This window comes from Leptodactylus fuscus, chromosome 4, assembly GCF_031893055.1.
Source record: "Leptodactylus fuscus isolate aLepFus1 chromosome 4, aLepFus1.hap2, whole genome shotgun sequence".
Taxonomy (NCBI): Eukaryota; Metazoa; Chordata; class Amphibia; order Anura; family Leptodactylidae; genus Leptodactylus; species Leptodactylus fuscus.
In genome coordinates this window covers 76481149-76501849 of record NC_134268.1, presented here as the reverse complement: position 1 = coordinate 76501849, position 20701 = coordinate 76481149, and the positions used below count along the sequence as shown (strand labels likewise).

The 20701-nt window shown below is 43.7% G+C and overlaps 1 protein-coding gene across 1 annotated transcript; it reads right to left on the bottom strand.

Annotated features, from left to right (window-relative positions):
* Window positions 1-698: 698 nt before the first annotated feature.
* Window positions 699-15943, bottom strand: TUBB6 (tubulin beta 6 class V). Its single transcript, XM_075270692.1, has 4 exons — window positions 15766-15943; window positions 12764-12872; window positions 2696-2806; window positions 699-2028 (listed from the first exon to the last, which is right to left on the bottom strand). The coding sequence occupies exons 1-4, from the start codon at window positions 15820-15822 to the stop codon at window positions 965-967; spliced, it is 1341 nt and encodes a 446-aa protein (XP_075126793.1). The 5' UTR covers window positions 15823-15943; the 3' UTR covers window positions 699-964.
* Between the last annotated feature and the right edge of the window lie 4758 nt (window positions 15944-20701).

Sequence of the window (20701 nt, the reverse complement as noted above, 5' to 3'; positions counted from 1 at the left end):
GCCTACAAAGGAAAATCACTGCAGACAGGCTGGGGAACCTTTACAAGGCTCCCGGCTGTCTTGCCAACGTGACGTTGGCCCTAGAGCATGTTCCAGGCGCCAGTGATCACCCGCAAAATGGCGGTGCCCATGCGCCACTGGCAAAATGGCGCCTTGGTCAGCTATGGCGGCCGCCATAGTTAAACACCCGGCGTCCGCCGTACTAGTACGGCGGATGTCGGGAAGGGGTTAAAGTACACTGGCAATGGCTTATACAGCTATGTGTAATGACAGTAACCTCTATTACAAAAAATATCTGGCTCACTGTATAAGCAATGCTACCTCCTAGGTCACCCTGGCTACCTCTTGTGTTACCCCTCTAACTCATAGATTGTAAGCTCTTTCGAGCAGGGCCCTCAGTCTCATTGTGTGAAGTGACTATTTCTTTGTAATGTATCTTTTTGTCTGTACTTGAATCCTACAAATTGTACAGTGCTGCGGAATATGTTGGCGCTATATAAATAACATGTATTATTATCATTATTGTTATTCATGGCCCTCTTTAAAACTATCATATCTGGTTATTGGAAATTTCAACAAAGCTACTTTACTGCTTTACTGATTTGGACACCCATACACCAGAACCATAAGTTTTCAGCCTGTTGTGTTGTGGGTGTGGATTTAAATCACAATTCACACTTGGCATGCTGGGATTATTTTTTTATTAAACCAGATTATTTTTGTAAAGCACATTTGACTGTAGTAAAATACAGAAGTTGAGGAAACCTATAAAAACTTCTCAGAGAATATTAATGGACAGTGCCAAATCTTTTCCTAACACTGGCCTGGTAGTAAGACCTTGTCCATACAAATGAGTGGCTCTTCAATTTCAATGCAGCAGCACAGAGGCAGCTGGCGTTCACAGTACATGGAAAATAGAAGAATTCCTGGATTTAGTAAGAACACCAGAAAGGGAGGTTTTGTTTCATTCATGGATTTCCTCTTCATCTTCTTCAAATGTTTCCTCTCCATCATTGGCTGTAGCTTCTTGATATTGTTGGTACTCCGAGACTAGGTCATTCATGTTGCTCTCAGCCTCTGTGAATTCCATTTCATCCATCCCTTCACCAGTGAACCAATGTAAGAAGGCCTTCCTCCTAAACATGGCAGAAAACTGTTCTGAGATTCTCTTAAATAATTCTTGGATTGCTGTGCTGTTGCCAATGAATGTGGAGGCCATTTTAAGACCTCTAGGTGGAATGTCACACACGGCCACTTTGACATTATTCGGAATCCATTCTACGAAGTAACTGCTGTTTTTGTTTTGGACAGCTAGCATCTGTTCATCTACCTCCTTCATGGACATTGGCCCCCTAAAGACTGTAGCCACAGTTAGATATCGACCATGGCGTGGGTCACAAGCTGCCATCATGTTCTTGGCGTCAAACATCTGCTGGGTAAGTTCAGGTACAGTAAGTGCTCGATATTGTTGGCTTCCTCTAGCAGTTAGGGGTGCAAAGCCAGGCATGAAGAAATGAAGACGTGGGAATGGGACCATGTTTACAGCTAGCTTTCGAAGATCGGCATTGAGCTGGCCGGGGAAACGTAATGAAGTGGTCACCCCACTCATTGTAGCTGACACCAGGTGATTGAGATCACCATAGGTGGGTGTGGTTAGCTTCAAGGTACGGAAGCAAATGTCATACAAGGCTTCGTTGTCAATACAATATGTTTCATCTGTGTTTTCAACCAGTTGGTGCACAGACAAGGTGGCATTATATGGCTCTACAACTGTGTCTGATACTTTGGGGGAGGGCATGACACTGAATGTGTTCATTATTCTGTCAGGATATTCTTCCCTTATCTTGCTTATGAGTAAAGTGCCCATGCCAGAGCCTGTTCCTCCTCCAAGAGAATGCGTGAGCTGAAATCCTTGCAGACAGTCACAATGTTCACATTCCTTTCTGACTACATCCAGAACAGAATCTACCAGCTCGGCACCTTCAGTGTAATGTCCCTTGGCCCAGTTATTCCCTGCTCCAGTTTGTCCTGCAACCAAAACAAAGTATCATAAAGACAAGGAAAATGCAAAACAAAGTTTATCTACTCTAAAAATAGTGCATACAAATCACAAAAAAAATAGGACCGCCTGAGGAGTATTAATTTACTTACCAAGGGGTTCTGGCGACATCAGAACCTCTGGATCATGTAACCAGAGGCAGTGTTCACCCCATGGGTTGTTCATCCCCCTTCTCCCCCAGACTTACAGGTAATTAATTATCTGTACTATTGGGGATGGCTCACTATAGGAAAGCCAGTCCCAATAACACAGGTAATTTACTCCCTGTGAGATTGAGGAAGGAGGGGGCAGAGTAACCCAGGGGGTGAATGCCACCTCGGATTACATGACCAAGGGGTCTTGATGTCACCAGAGCCCTATCAGCAATCCCTGGGACCAATGTAAGTAAATTAATGTTCTTCTGAAAACCCGGGGAGCATGTACTGTAATGGGCATATACTATAATGATTGCTAAAACTATTCCTTACATAAGTATACATAATAGTGATGGAGACTGCAGGCCAAACAATATCATAACACACTAATCCAATATTCAGTTTTTCTCCACTTTTGTGGTACAGACATTGTTACATCTAGTTAAGGGATATGAAATCATAAGAAATTATATATTATGTAATTAAATAAGTTTATGCTCACCGAAAATAAAGTTGTCCGGTCTGAAGAGTTGTCCAAATGGGCCAGACCTGACACTATCCATGGTACCTGGTTCCAAGTCAACTAGCACGGCTCTTGGCACATATTTCTGAGCTGTTGGGACACAGAAAAATCCTAGTCAGGTTGTATTTCTTAATATAATTATCACCCACATTTCTTTAGGATAGGTCATCAATATCCTTGGTGGTCAAACTTATGACACATCTTCTTCATTGTTTACCAGGCACATTGCTGTACAACTGGTAGCGGATAAGCCTGGTATTACAGCTCAGCCCCATTTGCTTGAATGGAACTAAGCCGCGCTGAAACAGTAATACCAAGCATAACTAAAATGTTCGACACCGTGGCCCCTTTAATCAATTGATCACATGGATGCAATCTGATATTGATAACTTATCCTATGGATAGGTCATCAGTAATATATTTTCATCTAACCAGGTTACATTGTTAAAGGTATGTCCTATAGCACTGCACAGTGACGGATAAAGCGTGCCAAACTATCAGGAGGAATTTGTGCTGGGGCTTACGTGTTTAGATCACAGCAGTCTGACGTGACTGACCTAGAAGGTAATGATAGGAAACTGACTGGGGTGTAACTAGGACAGACCAGGCCCCAGAACAAGCTTTCTGACTGGACCACTTGCCCTCTTACATAACCCACACACAGTACACTCACCAGCCACTTTATTAGGTACACCTGTCCAACTGCTCGTTAACACTTAATTTCTAATCAGCCAATCACATGGCGGCAACTCAGTGCATTTAGGCATGTAGACATGGTCAAGACAATCTCCTGCAGTTCAAACCGAGCATCAGTATGGGGAAGAAAGGTGATTTGAGTGCCTTTGAACGTGGCATGGTTGTTGGTGCCAGAAGGGCTGGTCTGAGTATTTCAGAAACTGCTGATCTACTGGGATTTTCACGCACAACCATCTCTAGGGTTTACAGAGAATGGTCCGAAAAAGAAAAAACATCCAGTGAGCGGCAGTTCTGTGGACGGAAATGCGTTGTTGATGCCAGAGGTCAGAGGAGAATGGCCAGACTGGTTCGAGCTGATAGAAAGGCAACAGTCACTCAAATAGCCACCCGTTACAAGCAAGGTAGCCAGAAGAGCATCTCTGAACGCACAGTACGTCGAACTTTGAGGCAGATGGGCTACAGCAGCAGAAGACCACACCGGGTGCCACTCCTTTCAGCTAAGAACAGGAAACTGAGGCTACAATTTGCACAAGCTCATCGAAATTGGACAATTGAAGATTGGAAAAACGTTGCCTGGTCTGATGAGTCTCGATTTCTGCTGCGACATTCGGATGGTAGGGTCAGAATTTGGCGTCAACAACATGAAAGCATGGATCCATCCTGCCTTGTATCAACGGTTCAGGCTGGTGGTGGTGGTGTCATGGTGTGGGGAATATTTTCTTGGCACTCTTTGGGCCCCTTGGTACCAACTGAGCATTGTTGCAACGCCAAAGCCTACCTGAGTATTGTTGCTGACCATGTCCATCCCTTTATGACCACAATGTACCCAACATCTGATGGCTACTTTCAGCAGGATAATGCGCCATGTCATAAAGCTGGAATCATCTCAGACTGGTTTCTTGAACATGACAATGAGTTCACTGTACTCCAATGGCCTCCACAGTCACCAGATCTCAATCCAATAGAGCATCTTTGGGATGTGGTGGAACGGGAGATTCGCATCATGGATGTGCAGCCGACAAATCTGCGGCAACTGTGTGATGCCATCATGTCAATATGGACCAAAATCTCTGAGGAATGCTTCCAGCACCTTGTTGTATCTATGCCACGAAGAATTGAGGCAGTTCTGAAGGCAAAAGGGGGTCCAACCCGTTACTAGCATGGTGTACCTAATAAAGTGGCCGGTGAGTGTATATTGCCCCCTTTACTGCCCCACACCACATTGTATATTGCTCTCTTTACTCACCTCCCCATACAATATATTGTCCCTTTATTAGGCTCAATACAGACAGTATACTGCCCCATTACAGGCCCCCATATAGTAAGTGCCAATATTACTGGCCCTCAAACAGTAAATAACCCCTTTGTAAGCTCCCACACAATATAGTGCCCCCATACCATACAGGCCCTCAAACAGTAAGTGACCTCTTTTCAGGCCCCACACTATATAAGCCCCCACCTTCCCCCCTGCACAATATTCCATAGTGGCTTTCACAGAAGGACTTTGGGCTGCTCCTACTGGTCTCCAGGGGGTTTAGGCCTCTAGAGGTCAATACATGATATGTCCAAGATGCTGAATAGCCCCTGGACGCAACATCCCAATGCTATTCAGTGTCAAGATATAATCTGTGGCGCCCCCTAGAAGCCTAAGCAGAGAAGAACCAGGGACAGAAGCGTAAAACTCATCTGTTAAAAAAGAAAAAAGCCGCAGGGGACCCCTTAATGTCCAGGGCCTCATAGCAGGCTTTACAGAGGCTATTGCGGTACTTCCACCAATGGGAATGGACAGGAGTGTTTGCTTCCAGTCATTGCCCATTAATTTTCTGCATTAATGAACTGCTCACCCCAAGCATTTGTCAGTAACACACTGTCATGGGGGGGGGGGACGGATGCTCTGCTGACAAGTTAGATTTTCATTCACCATCTTAGTAATGATAGTCTTTTGTTTTGATCATTTCCAATGGATACGACCATGAATGGAGAAACTTTCTATACTCTGGCACATAGGCAGGTGCAGTGAATGCTGGAGAAGATAACCCAGACACAATAAGGAAATCATGGCTGTTTGTTGGAGCATAAAAGTCCTGTATTTAGAGTCTTATCCACTGGCAACTGATCAAGACATCAGACCAATAAGAATGATAAGAAAAAAATCTTTAAAACTCTGCAAAATATTTGAGATAAGCCCTTTAAACTGGCATAGATTCAAGAGTCAGATAATATCAGACAAAACAAACGTCCGCTTACTTCAACATGTGACGTCCATGTACATAAACATAATACCTGGTGTTCCTGAGATACAGGAAAACATAATGTACTCCTGCTGCTTGTTCATGCTAAACATTTTTTGGACAAACATGGAATGACAGCATTCCACCCTCTAATGTTATATTACTGCATTGTATTATTTGGTGTAAACTATAGGAAATACGCCTTGCTTGGGCTAAATCCTGATAAAAGTCTAGTCCTATTACTCTCTATATTACACCATTTTAGAGCCGCACCAGCACATGTGGCCAGTTTGCCATACTTAGACATCTATTCTGGGCTGAAGCGTGTTTATATGCCCATTACAATGACTGCTGGACTTTGAATATTTCAGATTCATGGTAGTGAAATACTCTGTATGGTGCAGAGTCCCGGCCCCGCTCTATGTGAGCTAAAACAGCTCCATTTTTAGCCGTGAATCTGACATTTTATGCATACCATCATATAACATACCACCACGTGTAAACAGATCTGTTTTACTAGCAGGACCTTAATGTATACAAAACACATTGTATATCTTTGGTTGGCACCATTTACATGTGTGAAATATTGCATAGCTATAAGAATTCACTACAGTGAATAGAAATGTTTCGACATTGTCTGGTCTAACACTATAGCTCTGGTGTATAACAGAATTATTATAAATCCGACAATGCTATAGGACAATGCTGTGCGGGTGGCAAAGGAAAAAAAATGTGTTCATAAATTTACGCAGTGAAATTTAAAGCATAATTACATTTTTGGACAACTTTTGATTTTCTGGCAGCATTTGTGTCATTAATACATTTTGTAATATACTTTAGTAACAGATTTTGTCTCCTTTCTGTGAAATTCAGTATTTTTTCACTCTCCCCCTTCTTTCTGTATTGAGAGCTGTCCCTGCTTCTCACTGAATGTTATTGTGCACAGAAGTACAGGTAGAGAAAATGAGGGTGGGGGAGGGTCACTTCAAACTGTTATATCTCTGATATTAAAAAAACATACAAACTTGCTTTTGGTGTTATATGATGGAGGAGATTCTCTAGTTATTTATAGATGGTTATTTCCAGAGATATCTGCAGGATCTCACAGAAAGGATCCAGAATCTATTAATAAAGTATATTCTAACATTTATTTATGAAACAAATACTGACTGAAAATGAAAAGTTGGCAAAATCTTTAGTTACGCTTTAAAGGGATTCTACCACTAAAACACTTTTTTTTCTAGTTACCACGTCGGAATAGCCTTTAAAAAGGCTATTCGTCTCTTACCTGTGGAAGTGCTCTCCGCCGCGCCGTTCGTTCAAAATACCGGTTTGTACCGGTATGCTAATGAGTTCTCTCGCAGCGATGGGGGCGTCCCCATCGCAGGAGCAGCGATGGGGGCGTCCCCATTGCAGCTCGAAAACTCACCGCAAACTCTGGTCTTCGGTGTCCTCCCTTTGCTTCTTCAGCGTACTGTCGGACGCCTGCGCAGTACGCTCTGTTCGACGAAGATTGCCGAACGTACTGCGCATGCTCGAAATTGCGATCCCAGCCATAGTGCGGGCATCGAACTTTCGCGCATGCGCAGTACGTTCGGCAATCTACGCCGAACAGAGAGCATACTGCGCAGGCGTCCGACAGACGCTGAAGACGCAAGGGGAGGACACCGAAGACCGGAGAGGCGGCGCTGCGGTGAGTTTTCGAGCTGCAATGGGGACGCCCCCATCGCTGCTCCTGCGATGGGGACGCCCCCATCGCTGCGAGAGAACTAATTAGCATACCGGTACAAACCGGTATTTTGAACGAACGGCGCGGCGGAGAGCACTTCTACAGGTAAGAGACGAATAGTCTTTTTAAAGGCTATTCCGACGTGGTAACTAGAAAAAAAAGTGTTTTAGTGGTAGAATCCCTTTAAGCCATTGTGAGCATAGGCAAATTTACAAGGAGAATCCACTAGGACAGAGGTAGGGAACCAAGGTTCCCTACCCCTGCACTAAGGAGGGCTTGCTACTTTCTGACTTACTATGGAGACCCTGGAGCACAGTATCTGTTCTGATGGACTGGTTAAATGGAAGGCGGCATTTAACCCTCAAGGAGGAGGAGTCCGCTGACAGACCATTAAGTAATTTTCACTAACAGTAGTAGTCTCCATTCAGGTCCGCCAGTAAAGACGCGGGACCTATATTACCATTAGCCTATCAGAAGTTCCGTTCAGCTATTATAGAGAAAGAATTGATGATGAAATATATAAGAGTTGGAAATTTCAATGTATAATTGATGGGATAAGTTGTTGTGTTTGTATTATTGTTTGTTTTTAAAGGTATGTGTTTATTTATGCGCTCAGTTGTACGTAATTATCAGGATGTCTGTGATCTGTACTTCCGGTATAAATAAAGGGCGGATATTCCCAAGATTAAAGAAGCCTGATGAAGTGCGTTACGCATGAAATGGTCGTCGCTTCATGATTAACTTGTTCCATCTGACCCGACCCCGTATCTGAGTGCTGTCTTGGTTTTAAAAGGATGAAATAAAGTTTGTCAAGTTTTTTACAACTACTGGTCGGTGAGTGCCTTGTTTTTTTCTATGTTTTCTTTGCACTTCTGGACTTTCAATATATATTTTTAACAGTGAGCACCATACCACACCAGTTTGTTGCGGGCTAAATTGTTGCCTATCCCTTGCCCTCTATAATATTCAATGGGGTGAAGAGGAGCGTTGTACTACCAATTGTTTACTTTGCTTTTTCTGGATGCCGATGTATTCGTAGGGAGTGGTGCCGTTGTTTTTTCTGTATGGCTGTTTTCACAATGTATATACTACTAAAATGGATCCAACCAAACGGAATCTGATTTATTGGTCAGAACACACTCTGTCTTTGCTATAGAATTATTATTTCATATCATCAAATCCACAAATATCTGCTTGCCTATAGAGGGCCCACTGTAAAAATAAAGCAGGCGACCTGGTTCAATTCCTTACTGTACACCTATGGCCAGCGTATCTATGTTACACAACTCCATGGACATTACATACTGTCACGTTCTTTATGCATTGGTAAACTCAGCAATGTTAGACAGTTCTTAAAAACTACCCATGATTTATTTTGGGATAAACGGTCAGGGCTGTGATGTATTTTCCAACGGCAATGTGTTTCACATAGAACAGACGCAAGAGGGAAAAATGCCAACAAGCCAGCAAAGCTCAGTCGTGGGCCAGCGGGAGCGCAGCCAAACTAAATATTGCTGAGTGGAACTCTATTCACTTGGAGACAAGTACAGGAGTCTGAGCATTTTTTGAAAATTCATCCTATAAAGGAATTATTGCTGCACGCAGTTTGAAGGAACAGTTAGTCCATGTGTGAACAACTTCTTATTATGTTTAGTTATGAATTCTGGATGCTGTATTAAGAAGCCTTACATATTTAAGGAGGCTGAACTGACTAAACACATATAGAATTAAGAATGTATGTAGGATACTCCCTGTTAGCATACAGCTGTTCTGGGATGTTATTAGACTCCTGCAAAGACAACGCTAAGATGAGGTATATGTACGAGAAAAGTCCAGACTTTACATCTATTAGACTTGACATGCAACTTTGTAAGTTACACAGAAGCTGTATGAACATATAATATCACTTCAAAGTCCACCCAAAATGTAAAAATTCTAATGTGACAAATACACAATACACCAACATCTCACTTGCTGTCACATCACATTGGACCAGAAAGCATATGTATATTAACATAGTAATTTATGTGTCTACGTGTGACTGCACTGCAACCTATAGGGCTGACAATATGGATTCTTTAATCAATTTTCATACAAAATACAAGTGGTGACCCAGTGTCCTATGTATGACACTAGCAGGCAACGGGAGCAACTAAAGCTGGCCATACATATTAGAGTTTAGCCCACTGAAGTGGCAGATTTTGAAGGTTTGGTGAATATGGGTTCCTGAAGAACCAGAGCAGACGAAAAGCTAATGTATGGCCAACTTAGATGGCTCTGACTTGTAAAAATCTCACAGAACAATAACATGGAGGGAGTTCTACGAAATTTTAGGACTTTGAATAGAGTTGAGCAAGGCATACACAGAAGATATTTATCTGCAGACCTTGGGAAAGATCTCCTGAGAATCTGAAGTCTGTGGCGATCATGCACATATTATTTATTGAATATACTACTAAAATAAGCAGATCTGTCAGTGATCTGCAGATAAATATCTCATGTGTATGGCAGCAGGAAGACATTCATAAACTTTATTGTATTCTAGATTTTTGGTACCCTTTTCCTGTCCAAAGGTGACTTTAGTTTTCATCTTTAATAAACAAAATGTAAGTTTGAGCAGATCTTTATCTGCCAACCGTGAACTTTAACTTTAACTTTTACAGTTGGCTCTTACTTGAAGAAACCTCGTTTGGAGGCCCCAGAGTGACTGCTGTTCACGAATTGCTGGATGAAGGCAAAATACATTGGTGGGAATCATCTTCCATGTTTTATACTCAAAAAGTATGAAAAGAATTTCCTGAGAAAGGATCTCAACAGATCCCAGGACTGGAGAAAAAACATTCCTACACTGGCATCAGTTCCTGCTCTTAGCGAATCACAATAGATGGGACAATGCCTGGGAAACATAAAGCAGGCCATACACATGAGACAGATGTTGGCCAACAAGCTCACTCAATATTATAAGTGCAGTTCAGCAGGTAGGTGACTTAGGAGTGTGTTATAGTGCTGCGTAATATCTCACAGTGCAGTCTCAGTATTGCTGGGCTTTGGGTATGGGAAACAGAATTGATAATAGGGCAGTACCAGATTCCTGTACCTGACTTTCCCTATTTCTATGGAATACCCTAAGCTATAGCCCTCAAATACTATTTTAGAGTACACTCGCCCTTTAGGGACACCAGAACCTAACCCTGCCCATTCCTAAGTGTCTCCATGTATGTCTCTATTTAAAAAAACGGTTGAACTATAAAATAATCCCAGACATTTTTGCCAGTAGATTGTTCCCCAAGGGGAATATCAGACTCCTAAGTGAAAGCCTTTCCTATACACCTTAGACCAGGGGTCTCAAACTCAACTCAGCATGTGGGCCGCAGAGCAAGATCCCAGCCAGTTGGCGGGCCGCACTGCGGCAAATTTAGCTCCACCCACTTTTATGTTGACTCCGCCCATTCATTTTTCATGTGCCCCCACACTGTATAATCCTCCTACAGTCACCCGTAAACTATATGTCCCCCCTCCATCTTTCCCCCAGTTACATATACACCCTTCATCTGCCCCCAGATTCATGTCCCCCCATCTCTGCCCTCAGATTCATGTCCCCCCATCTCTGCCCCCAGATTCATGTCCCCCCATCTCTGCCCCAGATTCATGTCCCCCCATCTCTGCCCCCAGATTCATGTCCCTCCATTTCTGCCCCAGTGTCATGCCGTTCTCCCCCCTCCCTTCGTCTGCCCCCAGTGTCATGAGCCCCTTCATTCCACCTCAATGTTTAAAGAGGACCTTCCAGCATTTTGCCCACAGGCAGTTCTATATACTGCCGGAAAGCTGACAGTGCGCTGAGTTCAGCACACTGTCGGCTTTCCCGATGTGGGCCCAGTGTGAAGAGCTTACGGTCTGGTACCGTAGCTCTTCTATGGTCAGAAGAGCGTCTCTGACACTCAGTCAGAGACGTCCTTCTTCACAGCACAGCCAATCGCGCTGTGCTGTGAGAGCCGGGAGGAACGCCCTCCCTGATAATGCTCGACTATGGACGAGTACTGCGAGCAGAGGGAGGGGGCGTTCCCCCCGGCTCTCACAGCACAGCGCGATTGGCTGTGCTGTGAAGAAGGACGTCTCTGACTGAGTGTCAGAGACGCTCTTCTGACCATAGAAGAGCTACGGTACCAGACCGTAAGCTCTTCACACTGGGCCCACATCGGGAAAGCCGACAGTGTGCTGAACTCAGCGCACTGTCAGCTTTCCGGCAGTATATAAAACTGCTTGTGGGCAAAATGGTGAAACGTCCGGATTCAACTTGGATCCGGCGTCCCTAGGCTTGTGCGGGCCGCACAAAATTGTTCGGGGGGCCGCATGCGGCCCGCGGGCCGCGGGTTTGAGACCCCTGCCTTAGACGGACAATCCTACTAAAATGTATGCATTGTGCTGACAATAGTTTGATATATGGCCAATTTTTTTGTACGGAAGAATCTCAGCGATTGTATGTATACATTTACGTTCCACTAGAGGCCTATCTTATGTCACATTATCACTAGAGATGAGCGAACACTAAAATGTTCGAGGTTCAAAATCCGATTCGAACAGCCGCACACTGTTCGACTGTTTGAACGGGTTTCAACCCCATTATAGTCTATGGGGAGAAATGCTCGTTTCAGGGGTACACAGCATTCGATCAAATTCTACTTACCAAGTCTATGAGTGAGGGTCGGGCTGGATTCTTCTCCCTGCGCTGCGTCCCCGCGGCGTCTTCCGGCCTTGAATTCACTCTGCTAGGCATCGGGCCTAGGCAGAGCCAACTGTGCATGCCCGCGCCCACGCGGACATGCGCAGTCGGCTCTGCCCAGGCCCAATGCCTAAGCAGAGTGAATGCAGAGCTGGAAGACGCCGCGGGGAAGCTGCGCAGGGAGAAGACTTCTAAAGGTAAGAGAAGAACCAGCGTTGATTGGCAGAATGTATAGCATTCTGCCAATCAACGCTGGTTCTGCATCGAATCTTAACTTCGAACAGCTAGTAGTACTCGATCGAGTACGAGTATTTCGAATACCGTAGTATTCGATCGAACACCTACTCGATCGAGTACTACTCGCTCATCTCTAATTATTACATGTAATCCCACCTTATATGTGTTGCCAAAGACTTGTTAAAGAGTCTGTTTCCAACACTGTATAGATATGGAGTCAGACCCTCACAGATCTGATATTGATGACTTTTTCTAAGGACAAGGCCTTCAATTCCTGGACAACCCCTTTAACAGATGTCATTCCCCACATATTGCTTGCTTGTGTTTCCTTCCTATCCTCTACACGACTAGTGGTAAATGGTCACTTTTTCATGCATGTGTAACAGTACGGGCCACATCCTGACTTTTCCTGGTGCAGGGTGGGATGCACTCACAGGATGATTCATTGTAGTACACGTTAATCCTCTCAAGCTGTAGAGCTGAATCACCGACGTAGCTTCCTGCTGGATCGATGCCATGCTCGTCACTGATCACTTCCCAAAACTTGGAAGGAAGAACAATAAGAAGACAGAGAAAAGAAGAATCCAGGTTAGAATATCAGCAAACAAACAATAACATCTTCTTAGAAACTTCTGAAGTGTCACCCTTGTTCAATTATTAATAAAATAATATGACAATATGTATATGTGAAATGAAGTCACTAAAAAGCCCCCTAGTACTAATCCTCTCACTCAGCTTTCCTGGATCCAGAATATCAAGTTTAAGTGAATATTTGTCTGTGAATCAAGTATCTTATATCATATAGGACTCAGGCATCTTTTATGCTGCATTCAAGTGTTTGCCTGCTGATGGGGAACACAGTAACACCCACCAATTATTGGGCACAGCTGTTCCAAGGAAGGGGAGTTCCTATAACTGGCCCCACAGTTGGCACATGTAATATGGGGTCTTTAGAGTATACTGATATACAAAAGTATTGCTTCAAAAAAAGCGGAACCCCCTTCTTATGAGAGTCTGGTAGGAGGAACCAGAGCACCCCAGCCCCCATTATCTACTCACAAGACTCTATGAAGCATAGACTATTTTTTTTTTTTTCATTTAGGACAATTTTTCAACATATTACAAACAAAATGACACAATTAACTCAATGTTGTCAGGTTTATGAATACAGTGACGCAATGTTACAGAACAGAACCTGTAACTAATAGTGGTGTATTAGTTATTTTACCGCCCCTGGACACATCCTGCCCTATAACCCTATTAAAGAACAGCCCAGCCTGAAGTGTGGTGTCATTTTCTGTTATGTGGTGGGCAAAGGTATAAAAAAAATCAAATATATATAACAGTCATCTGGTCCAACTAAAATCAGCAGCTTTGGCAGACTTTGCCCTTATACTGGATGTGGTCACCTATTAGCCTTTGTATTATACAGCTTGTAGTTGCTCCTGTAGCTTGTAGTTGCTCCTCTAGGTTTATGCTTGGCTATTGTACATGTGAGCTGTATGTGATGGTGTATTCTGGTACAGTAAGTGGTCTAGTATCCTTCTCTTTGTTATGGGATACTATTGCCTGATAATGTCCAAATATATATATAAAGATAATTCAAGTTATGGTATAACAAAAACGTTTATCTGTCACCTACAAAGGCAATATTTGGAGGACATGGCCTAGTCATGTGATGTGCCTGTCAGCCTAGTATTATCAGGACTTCATCATCATCATTGTCATCCGTGACAAGCTCTAGTACAAGAGCCCCATTCATCTTCCTTTACTGCGCCATAATCCACAAGTGACCAGCCCCATCATATATAGTGAGGGCTATGTCTACCAGCAAAAAACAGTAATGTCATCGTGGTTATTGCAGACAACTCTACATTCATTCTGACTTGTATCAAGTGACAGTGATGTTTTTAATCCAATACAAAGTAACCAAAAATAAAACAGAGTTACTTATTAGTTTCCCATCCGGTATTTTAAGACATGCCTTACTCATTATATGAATGTGATATCCTGCAACTCAACAAATGTGATGGCTGTGACATGGCAGATAGTGTGATGTGGGTGCACAGCAGCTGGTAGCATTCCTGGCATTACAGAAGCACCCAGGACACTCCCTGCTGCCGGAGAGGAGACTGTGGGGGCTTTTCAGAATTCCAAGAGGATGAGAGAGCCATTTGCCTGAGACAAGCACACTTCCCGACACCTCCTGTTAGCTTCAACCACAGCTGGAAGTCCACACATGTAACCTGTGATATGCCTATATATACAGAACCCAGTGAATCATATGCCAGTATATTACGCAGCAGCCACCCTGATATGACCTTTAACTTCTGCTTTTCCTTATCTGGACTAAAAATTGCAGTTGAAAATTGGCTGCATATCCCCATGTATTTCTGATGGAAAAATCTGCAACTGTAGGACTTCTGAAGTTTAACAAAAAACATACCGTACAAAGTAAGAGGGTGGACATAGATAGCAGTGGACCCCCTTCTGGGTACAATATAAGCACCCCTTAGTCTCAGATAGCTCATCATACAGAATCCCCTAACAATCCAATATGTACGATCTCATAAACTGGGAGACATGTCTACATGGATCTCTAATGAAAAAACCCTGTGTACCTGTTCTTCCATCTTGGTTAATAGGAATTGCCCACCTGAAGTGTAGTTCTGTATTCTTGTCTAAGCATGACCTGCAGAACCAGGGCACATGCAGGAAAGGGAGAGGGAAGACATAAGCCCAGGTATGCTCCCCTACTTTTATTGGTGTGGTCCTTACTGCCGCCACCCTCATTCATCCCAAGAATGGGGGTCCCTTTTCTCCAAACATTTGGGCACCCTCCATTATTCTTTAATGGGATCCAGATACAGTCACTGATGGTTTCCACTTAGACCCTTCTTCCAATAGCATAAATGTAAATGACAACTGAACTGGAAAGCCAAAGAAATCTCTTCTTTAACCAAAGTTAACAAAATAGGAAACATTCAGATGAAGACATAAGACAGTAACCAAGATCCTGATTTTAGCAGAAGAGACAGATGACCTTCCCCCCCCCCCCTTCAGACTACTTGTATAAGTCACTTGTATTCATACTCCCATCATCCATGGTGAAGAATACCCAGACATTCACAGACTGACTCAGTTCTCCATGATAAGAAAGGGGAAACAGACTTTAGTCAGTAAATATAGAGTTATGTACTGTCAGACACACCCAGCGCAGTGTAACAGCTCTCTCATCATCTCTGAACTGTATGTGCGCCCACTCATAATGCAGGCCACTTTATATTGATAGACGATATAGATCGATCGATCCAATCGCTAAGATTCGCACAGAGAACAGAGGAGACCCCCTGACAGATCAGGACTTGTCCCATCTTTGATTCATTCCCTGCTTTGGTCCAGTCAGATGGCAGATATTAGCAATTCCAGCCCTTACCTTGGTCCCGATCTGGTTTCCACACTGACCGGCCTGGATGTGTACGATCTCCCTCATGGTGTGTGCCTGTGTGAGCTCTGCCTGTCCCGTTACTCTGCTGTGCTGTGGAGCGGACTGTTGTCTGAGCCTGCAGCCTGCTCACTCACCCTGACTGGGGACAGCCTACATAGGGCTGAGCTGACAGCCAGTGGCCCCAGAGAGTCACAACAATGGGTGGGGATTTGGGCAGAGGCTTTTCCATAGAGGGAAATGAACTGATCCAACTTTTAGTCAGCTTTTCAGGACAGATATGAAGTTATTCCATAGGAGCAGTGAAGAGGCTGGGAATGCATGAAGCAAAGCTGTGTATGAGAGCAATCCATGTATATACTGCAGAGTAGCTCATATACAGTGCTACCGTCACCAGCCATTACATATCATCCTCTCACTTATTTATTCATATTAGATTTATAGCACCAACATATTCCTCAACGCTGTACAGTGTATAATCACACACGTCAGTCCTTGTCCCTGTCTCAGACACACATACACTAGGCTTCATTAGGGTAAGTTCACACAGAGGAATCCACAGCAGATTCTGCCTCTCATTGTTTTCACAGATCGCAGCAGGGCACTGAAAAAATCAGCGTCTGCTCAATCTTGTCCCAGATTCTATGGCGCATTCATCCACGGATTCCGCAGCTTGAGACTCCTCGAATAGAAGTAGAAATACGTCCGGCTCTTTTTGCAAGAAAGTGTCCATAGGCAGCTAGAACGTGTGATGTATCAAACCTACACAATCGGATATTAATAGCTAGTCTATCCAATGGATAGGCTATCAATATAACAAATACTGCTGGGATCTGGACACCCCCTTTAGGCTAAGGCCTCACGATGCGGAAATGCAGCTTTTTTTGCTGCAGATTTTGTTGTTTTTTTTGAGCCAAAGCCAGAAGTGGATTTCGCAATAGGTAGAAGTATAAGAGCTTCCTATACTGTTTCCATTCCGTTTTGGCTTTGGTTCCAAAAACCGCAACAAATACTGCAACAAAGAAAGCTGTATTTCCGCAACGTGGGGTCTTAGCCTTAAATAGACAGGGTTTTTTGATACTTTGGAAGTGTCACTCTTAGGGTGAATTCACACTGAGTAAACGCTAGCTTATTCTGAACGTAAAACACGTTCAGAATAAGCGGCGTCTAAAGCAGCTCCATTCATTTCTATGGGAGCGGGGATACGAGCGCTCCCCATAGAAATGAATGGGCTGCTTCTTTCACTCCGTGCAGTCCCATTGAAGTGAATGGGGAGTGCCGGCGTGTACGCTCCGGCATGAGCAGAGCTTGCCGTATACGCCGGCACTCCCCATTCACTTCAATGGGACTGCACGGAGTGAAAGAAGCAGCCCATTCATTTCTATGGGGAGCGCTCGTATCCCCGCTCCCATAGAAATGAATGGAGCTGCTTTAGACGCCGCTTATTCTGAACGTGTTTTACGTTCAGAATAAGCTAGCGTTTACTCAGTGTGAATGCACCCTTAAATGTGCTTTTCCCATCTTACAACATATTACTGGGATCTGTCATATTATTATGATCGGTAGTAGGGACAAGTTAGAACAACAAAGAGATTGCGGTCCCTTCCGGATATTCCTTGCACAGCAGGGGGCAGGAAGTGGGGCTATGTATGAATAAGTAAGCTGGGCCTCCATCCCTTTGTTATCATTGTTTCGTGGAACTGCAGCACAATTTCATTTATGGTCTTGATTTTGGAGGAGATTTTGAGGTGTTTTTGACGCTGCAATTTTTTCAGGTAGTTCTGTTTTTTACTTTTAATGGAAAAAAAGAAGCATCATACTCTATATTTATAAAATCCTTTATAATCAATGGAAGGGAAAAAAACTTGACTTCGAAAACCGCACTAGGCAGGCAGATATAGGGGCTGGGTTTTTCTGCATGCAAAATGCTCATTCACTGCATAGGGGGTGGCTGAGGGCATTGCAGCAACAAATAGTGAATATGAGACAGCAATAATGATAGTAGCAATGCTTAACTGAATCTGAGGATAATTTTGGGGCACAGTAGTCGGACCCCCTACCAATCATTAAATCTCATGACTAGGCCATTACTCGGGTGCCTTCTACATGGGCCAGTAAACTGGAGCAAACTTTTGAAAAACGTTTTTATCAGCCCATCCACACAAGGCACCCATCAGATGACAAACAAGCCAAAGGTCATTCCCTGACTGTTCGGCAGCATATTTCTCTGTGTAAACAGGGATTGTGCTGCCAAAAGTATATAAACTGATAGGAGACGAAGAATCTGTAACAATCACTTGTCTCCTATACAGTTTACATTAGTCTAAAATCATGCGTCAAGACCATGAAATGGGCACCGACTGAGTTGCAATATCGTTGATTTGTGCTTGTTCAGGGCCTAACGTGGTATCATGTGGATACCCCTTTAAGGGATTTTCTATAAACTGCAAAATCAATATACTGTATTTCCAATTATTCTTCCATGGGAATTAAAGACTGTATGAAAATAACAAAAATCTGTAGAATTTACTAAGAGACAAAAAAAAATAATATACTATAAATAAGCCAATGGTGACATTTTTAGTGAACAGGATAACAAAAATAACCTACACCAAGGAGTAACAGGATGTTACACCCATAATTGTGAACTGTGGAGGGAAGATGAATATGGGTAAGTTCAGTGATAGAGCTAATTATGTTTTTTTCATGGATAAATTCACTTTCCTTTGAAGAAAACCTAAGACTATGTAAGTATGGTAATTACCAATCCTTTATGAGCACTGCGCTATGTACTATAAACAATGACTATCCCTGTTTAAGACTGATGCCCTGATACAAGCTCATTGAACAATCATGGTACATAATGGGAACCTTATACTGGAAGTGGGAGCTCCTGCCTATGGAGGGAGTTTCACGAGTGGGTGTACATGACATCATGAGCCGTATAATTATATACAAGTATGAATGGCATTATTAATATCCATCCTCCCATTCTTCTTACTTTGCTTGTATGAAACATAAGCGATATAAATCACAAGATCTCTGTTTTCATACTGGTGACAATGAACAGAGGGCAGACATCAGTGAAAAATAAACAGGAGGGTCATATTAGTGACACACATAGGCAAGGGTGTTATGTATCTGGAACATAAGTGAAGTTGCTCAAAAAAATCTGGGTTGTGTGCTAACCTCTTAGAAAAGATTATTTCTGAGCAAGAATGATCTAGAACAGGGGTGCCCAATACGTCGATCGCGATCTACTGGTAGATCGCAAAGGACGTATGGGTCGATCTCGGGATGCAGGGATCCCCGATGTCTGCTTCTTCACAGTGCAGGCTGAGAGTCATCTCCTGACACTGGCAGGCGGGGCTGCCGCAGCCCCAGCCTGCCAGTGTCCAGAGATAACTCTCAGCCTGCGCTGTGAACAGACACCGGGGATCCCTGGGCGGCACAGAACGCCATCTCCTGCTCTCACGATCCGCCCAGCCCCGCCCACATGCCCAACCCCGCCCACAGAAACTCCCCATTCCGCCCATAAGCCCGCCCGGTCCTGCCCATAGATCCATCTTGGCCCACCCACAGGCCCGCCCCCGCCCCGTCCTAGTAGATCTTTTGCCTTGGTCAGCTAACAAAGTAGCTCACACGCTGAAAAAGTGTGAGCACCCCTGATCTAGAAGAATACTATATTTTCTAGAATGTCCACAGATAATGTGTATAGCAGCACAAAAAGAAGTCCACAGCTCTATATATCTTGTTTCATTGTATTCAATTGCGGCTTTGTGTGCTCGAAAAAAACCTCCTCCGGTTAAGGTTAAGATACAAAATCACAATAAAAGATTTTCACCACAACAGAACCGGTATTTTGTTTTCTTTAAAAAATAACTTTTATTCCAATGCTAAAAAAACATCAAAAATTCATTCTCTATAGCACCAGACACAATTGCCATGAGTAAGGGATGGAAATCCCGAAACGCGTAGGCTAGCCCCAAGTGTTGTACACACATATGCCGTGAGTTTTTTTGTGTCTGTTTTTTCCACTTACCTTGGTTTTGTGTCTGGTGCTATAGAGAATTAATTTTTGATGTTTTTTAGCATTGGAATAAAAGTTATTTTTTAAAGAAAACAAAATACCGGTTCTGTTGTGCTGAAAATCTTTTATTGTGATAATGTGTATAGCACCCCATCATTAGATCAAAAAGATGTACATGCAGCGGCGTAACTAGGAATGGTGGGGCCCTGTGGCGAACTTTTGACATGAAGACCGACACCAAAGACTCCAACCGACCAATTTCCCCCCCCTCGCATTCCTGCATGCACTATTATGCCCCATAGTGACCCCTGCACACAGTATTATGCCCCATAGTGGCCCGTGCATACTGTTTTATGCCCATAGTGGCCCCTGCAAACAGTATTATGCCTCATAGTGGCCCCTGCACACAGTATTATTTCTCTTAGTGGCCCCTACACACAGTATTATGCCCCATAGTGGCCCTTGCACACAGTATTATGCCCCATAGTGGCCCTTGCACACAGTATTATGCCCCATAGTGGCGTCTGCATACAGTATTATGCCTCATTGTGGACCCCCATGAACAATTATTATACTCAGGGGTCTTTTCAGATCCCCGAGTATAATAATTGGAGACCCAGGGGAGAGAATACAAACATAAAAAACACTGTTACTTACCTATCCCTAGCTCCGGTGCGGTTCCTTCTGATGTCAGCCATCTTCAATGACGTACGGGAAGTCACTTGACCCGGGCCTGCGTCGAGATGCATAAGGATGCAGGCCCCAGTCATGTGACATCAGGGACATCACACAAGTAGGCCCGAAACCTGCCTGGAGAGGTAAGTAAATAGGGCCCGTTACCGTCTGGAGTTACCCATAGTGGTCCCTGCACACAGTATTATGCACCAAAGTGGACTC

Bases quoted from the DNA above. Each gene is read 5' to 3' on its own strand.
- TUBB6 (XM_075270692.1), bottom strand. From the start codon at position 15,822: ATGAGGGAGATCGTACACATCCAGGCCGGTCAGTGTGGAAACCAGATC. The intron at 12,873-15,765 runs GTAAGGGCTGGA...CTTCCTTCCAAG, and splicing joins GAAACCAGATCGGGACCAAG to TTTTGGGAAGTGATCAGTGA. The intron at 2,029-2,695 runs GTGAGCATAAAC...TTTTGGTTGCAG, and splicing joins ACCGGACAACTTTATTTTCG to GACAAACTGGAGCAGGGAAT.